Below are 12,500 nucleotides of genomic sequence, written 5' to 3'. Positions count from 1 at the left end.
ATTATCTGCTAGTGGTGAGTTCGTACGATTTAATTATCTGCTAGTGGTGAGGTCGTACGATTTATTTATCAGCTAGTGCTGAGTTCGTTCGATTTAATTATCAGCTAGTGCTGAGTTCGTTCGATTTAATTATCTGCTAGTGCTGAGTTCTTTTGATTTAATTAACTGCAAGCGCTGAGTTCTTACGGTTGAATTATCTGCCAGTCCTCAGTTCGTTCGATTTAATTATCTGATAATGCTGAGTTCCGACGATTTCATTATCCGCCAGGTTTGGCCCTTGTCCTGACTGCGGGCTTGGTGGTGGGGGACACACATTCACAGGGCGGCGTACGCTATTTGTACACACCTGCCAGTTGTCAAGATGGTCAGCAAGGTATGTCGTTTGTGGTTGTTGTGGCTGTTGGTGGTGGTGGTTGTGGTGTGAGGATATTTTGTGTTGTTGTTGTTGTTGTTGTTGTTATTGTTGTTGTTCTGATGTTGTTTTTGCTGTTGTTGTTTTCTTGTTGTTGGTGCCGTCGTCGTTGTTGTTGTTGTTGATGTTGTCGTGGAACTACATTTGAACCGAGCACGCCTCCGACGCCATCTTGAACAAACTGTCCTCAAATCTGGCATAAGACTCCCTATACTATATGCCATCTTTATAGTGTCCCGAAATATACCCCCATGTTGAGACTCCCCGTCTTATATGACCTCATTTAGAAGGTCTTTCGACAGAGGTTTCACTGTACCTGTTCACATTTGCTAATATTTGGACTGGGTGGCCGAGTGGTAACGCACTTGCGCTCGGAAGCGAGAGGTTGCGAGTTCGACCCTGGGTCAGGGCGTTAGCAATTTTCTCCCCCCTTTCCTAACCTAGGTGGTGGGTTCAAGTGCTAGTCTTTCGGATGAGACGAAAAACCGAGGTCCCTTCGTGTACACTACATTGGGGTGTGCACGTTAAAGATCCCACGATTGACAAAAGGGTCTTTCCTGGCAAAATTGTATGGGCATAGATAAAAATGTCCACCGAAATACCCGTGTGACTTGGAATAATAGGCCGTGAAAAGTAGGATATGCGCCGAAATGGCTGCGATCTGCTGGCCGATGTGAATGCGTGATGTATTGTGTAAAGAAAAAAGAAAATCCATCTCACACGGCATAAATAAATCCCTGCGCCTTGAATATGTGCGCGATATAAATTGTATAAAAAATTTTTTTAAAAAATAAATCCCTGCGCTTAGAACTGTACCCACGGAATACGCGCGATATAAGCCTCATATTGATTGATTGATTGATTGATATTTTTGTCTCTCCCGTTCGATGACAGAGGGCAAGTATTTGGCAGCAGTGCCCACCTCCTGTCTTAAACTATGTTATACGACCTAATTAATTTATTCTCAAATTTTAAAAGGTCGTTTAACAGAGGTTTCACTGTACCTGTTCATATTTGCTCATGTTCGTCTCTCCCGTGCGATGACAGAGGGCAAGTACTTGGCAGCAGTGCCCACCTCCTGTCTTATACGACCTAATTTTTTTTCTCACATTTTAGAAGGTCGTTTAACCGAGGTTTCACCGTACCTGTTCATATTTGCTCATGTTCGTCTCTCCCGTGCGATGACAGAGGGCAAGTACTTAGCAGCAGTGCCCACCTCCTGTCTTATACGACCTAATTTGTTTCTCACATTTTAGAAGGTCGTTTAACAGAGGTTTCACCGTACCTGTTCATATTTGCTCATGTTCGTCTCTCCCGTGTAATGACAGAGGGCAAGTACTTAGCAGCAGTGCCCACCTCCTGCTCGCAGTTCTACAGCTGCGCTCCCGGGCACGTAGCTGCCCTCATGAACTGCTCAGCGGGCACGCTCTTTGACCTTGACCTCAGGACGTGCCTTGGCGAGAGGTCAGTGGATTGCGGCGACAGGCCCAGACCGCCTGGGGCGGCCCCTCCCTTGGGGGTCAGAGCTAGTACTACACCGGACTCACCTGCAGGAGAGCCTGAACCTCCAGGTCAGTTGGTTTAATCGGTTTGATATTCAGAAAAGATTAGGCGACATAATGCGGTACTTCTTCTTCTTGTTGTTTGTTCATGAGCTGAAACTCCAACGTTCACGTATGTTTTTGCATGAGTGGATTTTTACGTGTTGTTTTACTTCTTGTGACCTGCATGAATGGTACATGCACGCACTCATACACACATACACAAACACACACGTATGCAAGCACATTCATGCACTCACGCACACGATGACTGTTTTTACCCCGCCATTCAGGCAGCGTACGCCGATATCGGGGGAATTTATGTAGTACAATAGAGTTATTTGAGACGGCTTAAAAATAAAGCTATGCTTATATCAATTGCGGCCTTTTATGTACACCTAAACAAGAATTACTTTACACAGGTGTTGTCATGACTTTTGACATTTTTGTGTGAACTTCTTTGTGCTTAGTGCCCCCCCAACCTTCATTGTCCGAAACGCATCTTTTCAGATCGTCAGAGTGTCAGAATATAGCTTAGTGTCGATTACATTTTAAACTTGCAACGGATTTCACGACAAACTTCCTCGCAACAACAAATCGCATCCATTTAGAAAAATGGCGGCTTTAGCAATGCCGAGATTTTGTCCTCCCGCCAAAAGAGCTTCAAAACTCGGATCAAAATCTCTAGTCAAAATTCAACCTTGGAAGCGAAACGAACCGCGTATTTTTTCTCTGTTTTTTTTTTTCTTCGCAACAAAATTGAAAACCCGGAATTTCCGGCTGTGGACATTTTCAAAAACCGGAATTCCGGCACCTTGCCAGAAGAGTAGCACCCATGCATTTATTCGTTGCCCCCCAACTGATTGTTGCAGTGGCAGAGACCTACGTGGATTCCAGCATCAGAGAGGTTGTGGATGTGCGGCCTTCTCTCAGGCAGGGGGCTGGTAAGTGTTTGCACACATCTATAAGTATTATTCTGTACTTCCCATCAGAAAAAAGTACTAAAACATTCTTATTTTGCACTATTGGCGATCGATCAACACCAAGTAGCAGTCTCGGGGCACTTTACAATACCACAACAACTACAAAAACACACACACAAAATATTGTGCATTAAAACTCAACATTTTATACAATTACGCGTAATTACTGTGTATGTGATTTTCTGACCTGTAATGATATAGTCCTATCCGTAATATAGGCCTATTTGGTTGTCTCCATTGAGTGGATGTCTGATTGACTTTCTCTTTCAGTCAGTCACTCAGCGTATAATATATCTATTAGTTTTAGGCACACAAAAAATAATTTGTTTTAGGGTAAAACTTTTTTTTTCATTTCTCAAAAAAAAACTAAAACTTTTGGCACATTTTGCGAACAATACCGAGACTAAGGGAACAAACTCTACTAAATTAAAAACAATTGTTTTTAAATACTATCTACCGACCCTATTTTTTTTTGGTCACGGTACCCTAAACCAACTTTTTTGTTGTTGTTGGCCTTGATATTTGTTCTCTGTCATCAAGTTTTCAGTGAATGCGTCATCACATTTTTATTTCAATGTTACCTTGCAGTTGCTGTCCAAGGCTTTCAGTACCGACTCGCAATGTCAGAGCCCTTCACAGCGACAAACTTCGACTTCATAGCTTGCCAGAGGTTGCAACGCTCGCTTGAAGATGTTTTCTTGAATGATCCCTTCGTTGCCGGTTGCCTCAACGATGACAGGGGCTGTTCCATTCCACAGTTCCGCTGTCAACGTTCTGACGTGTTATTGTCCGCTGTGACGTCATCATTGTCTGCGTCATCGTCTACACCGTTATCATCTATACCGTCATCATCGACTGGCCGTTCACCTCTGTTTAACTTTATTAATTTCATGCGGAATCGTTAAAGATAGCTTCTGGTGTAAACAATAGCGTACACACCACCATAGCTCTGTGTAGGCTTTTACATTATGGGATATATAAGAGCGTCCTTCCACTTTGACAAATATCACAAATTAACATCCTGACTGCTTCGCGTGTAGAGTCGTAATCTTTTGCTGAGTAAATGTTGCACTTTACAAGGTCAAGGGTGTCAATTACACAAATTAATTCAGCAAAAAATGAGCCCTCTGCAAAGAAACCACCCATCATGTGTGTGTGTGTGTGTGTGTGTGTGCGTGTGTCTGTGTGTGTGCGTGCGTGTGTGTGTGTGTTTGTGTGTGTATGTTTGTGTTTGTTTGTGTGTGTGTGTGTGTGTGTGTGTGTGTGTGTGTGTGTGTGTGTGTGTGTGTGTGTTAAGTAAAAAGGATGCTCTTTCCCACGTAAAGATTTGGACAGATCTGTTGTGATCCAAAAACTAGTTCTTCATGGGAAGGGAGACGTCTTTAACTTTAGGCAAAATATTCATGTTCACCAGGATCTTTATAACAATGTGCTGTAGTCATGTTATCGTGAATATCATTCCTGATTATTTATTGGATTGAATATAGTCTGAGTGTAACGAAGAAATGAGTTTGAGAACTTGATGTTTACTCTTTTTCCGTGAGCTTTTGTTTTTGGCTCGCCTTTTGGCGGGATAGTGGTGTTTTGGTGGAAGTTACAACTCGCGTTCTACACACACACACACACACACACACACACACACACACACACACACACACACACACACACACACACACACACACACACACACACACACACACACACCGACTGCATTGCAAACGTTTCAATAAAAAAAATCTTTATATGACACATAATAGTACACACGGCAAACAGTCTTGAACTAAGTAACAGAGCATAGTGCACAATGAACAAAGATCTATAATTTAAATTTTTTAATAGGTCTCATCCAGTCATCAAAGGTGAACAAAAATGCAAAATTATAATGACAATTTCAGAATAAAGTACAGATTATGTGTTAGCTAGAGTCAGCCATACATAATCGAAACATACACGATAAATTGGAATCACAAAAGGACATCCTAGCTGGCGTCTGTGTCAATGACGTCGCTGTCACTGACACTATTGTCGCTGCCATTGCTGTCACTGCCACTGCCAATGTCAACGCTCTTAGAGTCAACTTGGTTCAGGTTGTTGACAAAACTAGGAATCCCAGGCGAAATGGGTCCAAGGCCCTGGCTCAGCGCCTGTCTCAGTATCTCCGTTACGCTCTGTTGTGACCCCTGATTTGCATAACCGTCAGGCTGAACCTGATTGGCTCGCGGGTCTTGTGACTGAGCGTTCTGGCCTTGCTGATTTGCTGCTGGGATATTGGAGGGCGTGGCTAGTTGTGGCGTGCCTTGCTGGGGTTGGTCCTGTGGAGTGACGGGCACTGTGTTCAACGTTTGAATGTTTGGAACCTGCAACAAAAAGTTTGGCAAGATTTCTTTCAATATTTAAAACGGCTATTTTATACAGTGCCGATTTTTGTCCACGTATCTTTATTATTAACTGTTTGGTACTTTCGAGCTGCATTCTTGTGACAGGGCTAGACCTAGAGTATGAACGGAAGTCTTGGGATCTCAAGAGCAAAGCCTCCCAGATGCTGTTGACATGACGCTTCTTCTTCTTCTTCGTTCATGGGCTTAAACTCCCACGTTCACTCATGTTTTTAGCACGACTTGGTTTTTACCCCGCCATTCAGGCAGCCATATGCCGCTTTCGGGGGAGGCATGCTGGGTATTTTCGTGTTTCTATAACCCACCGAACTCCGACATGAATTACATGATCTTTTCCGTGCGCACTTGGTCTTGTGCTTGCGTGTACACACGAAGGGGGTTAAGTCACTAGCAGTTCTGCACATAAGTTGACCTGGGAGATCGGAAAAATCTCCACTCTTAACCCACCAGGCGGCAGCGACCGGGATTCGAACTCACGACCTCCCGATTAGGAGGCCGACGTCTTACCACTACGCCACTGCGCCCGTCGTTGACATGAAGCAAGTGAAAGGAGTAGTTTTGAGAGAACAAAGGTACATTTGCCGGATATGAGGGGGAGGGTGAGGGTGGGCTTTGGGAATTCAGGACACCCACCACCCAATCCCTACCTCAGACCCAGAAGACATCTGAGGGAAAGGTGTGCACTATCACTGAATGATCTGGGCAAACACAGCTAGAATTACCTTCCGTCCCGTTTATATGATCTTCTACACCACCACATGTCTGTGTAAACTTTTTGCACTGGATAACAGCCTCGTACGCAAATTAGGCCGAAACAGAAATCAATGTTTCTGATTCCCCGAACGACCCTATTTTTTTCTGCCGATCGCAGAAGGTTCTTTACAACACCCCCCCCCCCCCCCCTCCGAAACAAAAATAAAATAAATAAATACATGTAAACGACACTTTAGCTGACTATACAAGGAAAGCTACTCTTCTCCGACAAGCAGATGGCACAGCTGGCACGATTCCCGGCGAATAAAGAGCCACACACGCCTTTGCAGATAAATAATAATAATATGAATTAAAAAAAAACCACATCAATAAAAGATTTAAACGTAACCGACATACGCGTATTCGGACCCTGATTTTCTCTCATTTGCTGTCTGTCTGTCTGTCCCTCCTTTTTGTGTGTGCCTTGTCATCAGACAAACTCGTTTCATTATTTTTTTTAAGGGGGGATTCAAATGAGACCCACGACGTTTCCAATTCCACTCACCGCGGCTGCTTGTTGCACTTGTGGCTTTTTGATGACGATGACGGTGCCGTGGGGTGAAGAGTAGAGTTTACCAATCGGCTTGCCGCCTGCAGTCAGCTGACCGTCTGACGTCACACGAATTCCTGATCCCTGGCCATTCACGCCAGCAAAGATCCCGCCTGCGCCTTGTGCTTGTGGTGACTGCCCTTGACCTAACTGCTGAAAATTGTCCCCAAAAGTGTTTAAATCGTGGTTTGTTTGTGCGTGGGTTTTTTTGTAAGAAAAGGCAAAGTCGAAAACAAAATCAAACAGAATCATCATACCGTCTCACACACACACACACACACACACACACACACACACACACACACACACACACACACACACACACACACACACACACACACACACACGCACACACACACACACACACACACACACACACACACACACACACACACACACACACACACACACACATATTTGCAAACTCGATCATTGAAAATAAAAGATATATAGCAAAGTAGCAGCAGGAGGTATAAGATAAAAAAAAAAACTGCTTAACCCAAATAACAAATACAATAAATGAAATCAAAAGTCATTTTAACACACATTTCCTTGCCCGAAAGGTGCCTGGTTCTGCGCAGATCCGCCTGATCCAAACAGGTCTTGCAGGTTCAACCCATTCTGGCCTTGTGGGTTCGACTGGGAATTGGCGTTGCTCTGTGAGAACAAGTGATCGTAGAGGCCCTGTGGCAGCCCGTTTAGGAACGAAAACTTGTTGGAATCCGAATCCCCGTTTAAGAACGGGAAGGAAGAGCCCAGTCCATTCTGAAAGGTGAAAATAAAATAATTAAATCTTAAATTTATTGTCGTTTGTTCTGATCAAAGGACGTGTATTTTGAATGATGAAAGATTGTATGTGAATGTCCTGAATGATGTTACCTCGGAAGAGAATGTAAGGTTTTTACCGTTTTTACCCCGCCATTTAGGCAGCCATACGCCGTTTTCGGTTTTCTTTTTAGGTCTTTCTCTTAAATAAAAGAAAAGGAGGAGCGATAACTGACACATAATAGAATTAGGAGTGATAATATAGACAAGGAGGAGTGATAACTGACACATAAAAAAATTAGGAGTGATAATATAGACAAGGAGGAGGGATAACTGACACATAAGAACATTAGGAGTGATAATATAGACAAGGAGGAGTGATAACTGACACATACAAAAATTAGGAGTGATAATATAGACAAGGAGGAGTGATAACTGACACATAAGAACATTAGGAGTGATAATATAGACAAGGAGGGGGGATAACTAACACATACAATGCAAGTAACAGCCACTCACAACAACACAGTGACGACACAAGTTCTTTTACATGGTACATGTATAGTAATTATCTGTTCAGTCCCGCTTCCCCTTCTGCAAATTATATTAAGGCCAAATCGAAATGTAAATGTTGGTTTAGGGTAACCCGACCGACCATATTTTTTCTCGCTGACCCTAACACTTTTTTTTTAATTCTAAAAAAGCCCGAACACTTTTGGCACATTTTGCGAACCATACCGAGACTAAGGGAAGTAACCTCCTTTAAAATCGACTCAATTTAAGATTTTTGTTGTTGTTTAAAGCCGACCTATTGACCCTATCTTTTATGGTCACGTTACCCTAAACCAACATACATTTTAATTTGGCCTAACATCAACAAACGAATATAACACACCGCTCCCGTTCCTCCTCCAGAAGAGCCTGCAGCGGGGGCGGCGAAGAGTTGCAACTGTCGCTCACAGTTCACGTCATCTCTGGGGGAGCATCTCCGCAGCAAAAAGTCGAACGCTTCGCCAGTTGGACAGCGTAGTGCGAGTGGCCTCCCTTGCACACAACGGAAGAAGGAGGCGCAGGTCTCGCTGGCGGGATTAGGATAGTCGCCATTTGCATTGGGGCAGAAGGGACTCTGCTGTGTTGACTGCTGTGTTAATCCGTATCCAGCTAAGACCACTGTAGGTATGGAGGTTAGAGATTAGTGATGGAAAGTTCAAAATAAGTGTCTCAAATGAAATCGTCGTTTTGACGATTTGACGTTATCAGTAAAGACCAAGAGACAATATAGTGTTGTTTAAGGTTGTGCCGATAGATCAACCCGTAAATAAATAAATTTAAAAAAGACATTAATATATGAATTAATAAATAAATAGATAAGTAAATAAATAGTCGGCAGGTAACTTTTATTTGAAATGTAGTATAGTAAATTTGCGACAAGTACACTCTGTCTCTGCTGTGTCTACTTCTATCTGCACGTTGTTGCTTTTTTCATTAAAAAATTTTTTTTCGTTGTTGTATTGAAAAAAACCACAATTTAAGAAACGTGACAAAGGGAAGTAATATGCATACGTCATGAAATTCAAAAACCACCGTGAGATAGACAGCTAACGTTCCAAAATTCAGAATTAAAAAAAGAAGCCTAGTGATAGGTTAAATTGGAACGTTTAGTTTATGATAAATCAAAACGTTACATTTACAGTACATTCTTCTTCTTCTTCTGCGTTCGTGAGCTGAAACTCCCACGTACACTCGTGTTTTTTGCACGAGTGGAATTTTACGTGTATGACCGTTTTTACCCCGCCATTTAGGCAGCCATACGCCGTTTTCGGAGGAAGCATGCTGGGTATTTTCGTGTTTCTATAACCCACCGAACTCTGACATGGATTACAGGATCTTTTTCGTGCGCACTTGGTCTTGTGCTTGCGTGTACACACGGGGGGTGTTCGGACACCGAGGAGAGTCTGCACACAAAGTTGACTCTGAGAAATAAATCTCTCGCCGAACGTGAGGACGAACTCACGCTGACAGCGGCCAACTGCCGGATACAAATCCAGCGCGCTACCGACTGAGCTACATCCCCGCCTACAGTACATTGACCCACTGGTCTTTTAAGTGGACGGACAGACAAACACTTATGATACAGATAATACATTTATCTGAAAATTGTAGACATAACTCTTGCAAAATGCTGCTCTGCATACGCCATGTGCAAAAGAGTAAGTGAGAATTACACTACTCTGAACTTGCGGAATGAACCATAACTGTAATACAAACTCAAAAAACAAGAAAGGTAGGTTGTTGGAACGTTTGTTATTGACAAAACAATACATTCTAAGATATTTCGACCCAACGGTCATTTATCTATTTGTTATTTATTATTTATTATTCGCTCGGCTTCCTGACGAGTGGGCGTAAACTGATAAGACTATCAAGATAAGTTTTGTGTGAATATTTGTTTGTCTGTTCACTTCAAAATCCGTTGGGTCGAAATATCTGTGAATGTATTGTTCTGTCAATAACAAACGTTCCAACAACCTACCTTTCTTGTTATTTGATTCTGAATTTTGGAACGTTGGCAGTCTCTTTGTTTTTGGATTTGTAATACAAACAAAAAAGTTTATGAAGAAAAAGGTAGTACTCACGCCACAGAAAACTCCTCAATATGAAGGAGAAGATGTACATCTTGAACACTGTGGAATCTTGCTGCAATAATCTGTACCAAGTTACTGATAACAAGCGCGACTCTTGTACTGTTTACACCTTGAGATGAACGTCTTAGGTTATTCTCCGCAGTTTGTACACAGTGAATTCCCTAATCCAAATACCACTGGACAGATTTAACAAAACAAACTATTTCTTGGCGCGTTTGTTTTGACAAACTTTCCTCGCGGATTTGAGATGAGAAATGAAAACCATAGCTTAATTTAATCTTTTATATGTTTTTCTTCAGAGGGGAAGTAAATAGTGAAAGGGCTTAATTCGCGCCACGCGGAAGATTTCATCTCTATCGCCTGCTACGATGGTAGTGAACTAAACGGAAACAGCGCAGATTTTCAGTTGTGTATGGGAGGAAGTTTTGGGGCGGAAGGTGTTGTTGATTGTGTGTTTTTTGTCGTAGGGGGGGAGGGGGGGTGATTGGGTGGAACTTATTCACACACACACACACACACACACACACACACTCACAATCACACACGCACGCACGCACGCACGCACGCACACACGCAACCACACACACACACGCACGCGCACACACACACTCACACACACACACACACACACACACTCACACACACACACACGCACGCACGCAATCACACACACACACACACACACACGCACGAACGCACGCGCACGCACACACACACGTTCACGCGCACACACACACCTAAAGTGTGGATGGTTACCTAAGAGGCGGCACTGGGTGTAGTGCCTTTCTAGTGCACTTGCACTACAACAGCACTGGGTGCAGTACTCGCTCCGGCATCGAAGAATTTTGCACTAAAAAATGCACAAAATTTGACCTATTTCGTCGCCTATAGAGGACGGAAAGAATGTCATTTTGAACATTGTTATGACATTCTTTCCGTCAAAAAAGTCAATTTAACGGTGTTAAATGAAGCGACCATCCACACAATTAGGTTGCCATCCAGAGTTTAGGTTGCCATCCACGTGTGGATGGTTGCCTTATGGTGATTTAGGCAACCAAACCTGTGGAAACATGGGTACACACACACTCACACACACACACACACACACACACACACATACACACACACACACACACACACACACACACACACACACACACACACAAACACATACACACACACACACATACACATACACACTGCACTGGGTGGCCGAGTGGTAATAACGCACTTGCGCTCGGAAGCGAGAGGTTGCGAGTTCGACCCTGGGTCAGGGCGTTAGCAATTTTCTCCCCCCTTTCCTAACCTAGGTGGTGGGTTCAAGTGCTAGTCTTTCGGATGAGACGAAAAACCGAGGTCCCTTCGTGTACACTACATTGGGGTGTGCACGTTAAAGATCCCACGATTGACAAAAGGGTCTTTCCTGGCAAAATTGTATAGGCATAGATAAAAATGTCCACCAAAATACCCGTGTGACTTGGAATAATAGGCCGTGAAAAGTAGGATATGCGCCGAAATGGCTGCGATCTGCAGGCCGATGTGAATGCGTGATGTATTGTGTAAAAAAAATTCCATGCCACACGGCATAAATAAATCCCTGCGCCTTGAATATGTGCGCAATATAAATTGCATAAAGATAAAAAATAAAAATAAAAATAAAAATCCCTGCGCTTAGAACTGTACCCACGGAATACGCGCGATATAAGCCTCATATTGATTGATTGACACAATTCTTTGCCTGGCAGCATCCCTTTAACTTAAAAGTCCAAATGGCCTGTTCTCGGGTCATGTCGGAATGTAATAATGATACTCTCCTCCCCTCGAATCATGGCGCAATTCCGCAATCACGTTGACATTTCGGATTTTACTTCCCGCTGCCATAAATGGCTGCCAAGCGCGTAATTGCTGCATGTAGGCTGGTACTTTCAGCACTTGACAAATATACAGTGGAACCTTTCTATCAAGACCCCCACAGGGATGGCCAAATCTCAAAATTGTAACTCGCCAGCCGGGCGAGTAACTTCAAGCAAGTCACTAGCCCGCCAGAAATTTCGATGGTCCGGTACATATCACAGTTGCTGCATCTGAAGTGTTTACGGCTTTGAAACTCCATATTACGATCAAAAGTGTTGCATTGGACCAGAATTTTTACTGGCCCGCCGGGCAAATTGCCAGGCGAATGTTTTACTCGCCCCTGGCGATCGGGCGGACGATTCGGCCATCCCCAACGTTTAGGACTTCCCCCATTTTAAGACCAAGTTTTCTCAGACTTTCTGTTCATAAAGTCTGTAAAAAATCCCCCCTCCCTTCTTTTTACGACTCCCGTCTTTTTCAGACCTGATGTTCGTACATTTCTGCATTGAGGTATTAAAAGGGGGGTTCCACTGTACGTGTAAAGGGTGAACATTGCTCAAGCCGTATAATATAGCAAGACATATAAAAATATCACACACCT

The 12,500-nt window shown here is 43.3% G+C and overlaps 2 protein-coding genes across 3 annotated transcripts; one reads left to right on the top strand and one right to left on the bottom strand.

Annotated features, from left to right (window-relative positions):
• Positions 1-206: 206 nt before the first annotated feature.
• On the top strand, positions 207-4,202 carry LOC138978831 (uncharacterized). The gene is made up of 4 exons (XM_070351614.1): positions 207-373; positions 1,741-1,983; positions 2,826-2,897; positions 3,525-4,202. Exons 2-4 carry the CDS (start codon positions 1,818-1,820, stop codon positions 3,839-3,841), a joined length of 555 nt encoding a protein of 184 aa, XP_070207715.1. The 5' UTR covers positions 207-373; positions 1,741-1,817; the 3' UTR covers positions 3,842-4,202.
• A 458-nt stretch (positions 4,203-4,660) lies between these two features.
• On the bottom strand, positions 4,661-10,304 carry LOC138978830 (uncharacterized protein DDB_G0283357-like). 2 transcript variants are annotated; one of them, XM_070351612.1, is made up of 5 exons: positions 10,037-10,304; positions 8,296-8,570; positions 7,182-7,400; positions 6,591-6,788; positions 4,661-5,293 (listed from the first exon to the last, which is right to left on the bottom strand). In XM_070351612.1, the coding sequence occupies exons 1-5, from the start codon at positions 10,074-10,076 to the stop codon at positions 4,916-4,918; spliced, it is 1,110 nt and encodes a 369-aa protein (XP_070207713.1). In that variant the 5' UTR covers positions 10,077-10,304; the 3' UTR covers positions 4,661-4,915. The 2 variants fall into 2 exon arrangements, with proteins under 2 accessions (XP_070207713.1, XP_070207714.1); XM_070351613.1 differs by having other exon boundaries at positions 6,591-6,785.
• Positions 10,305-12,500: the final 2,196 nt, after the last annotated feature.

This window comes from Littorina saxatilis, linkage group LG10 (genome assembly GCF_037325665.1).
Source record: "Littorina saxatilis isolate snail1 linkage group LG10, US_GU_Lsax_2.0, whole genome shotgun sequence".
NCBI classification, from domain to species: Eukaryota; Metazoa; Mollusca; class Gastropoda; order Littorinimorpha; family Littorinidae; genus Littorina; species Littorina saxatilis.
The sequence above is the reverse complement of the archived record's forward strand: the minus strand, read 5'-3'. Positions and strand labels throughout refer to the sequence as shown.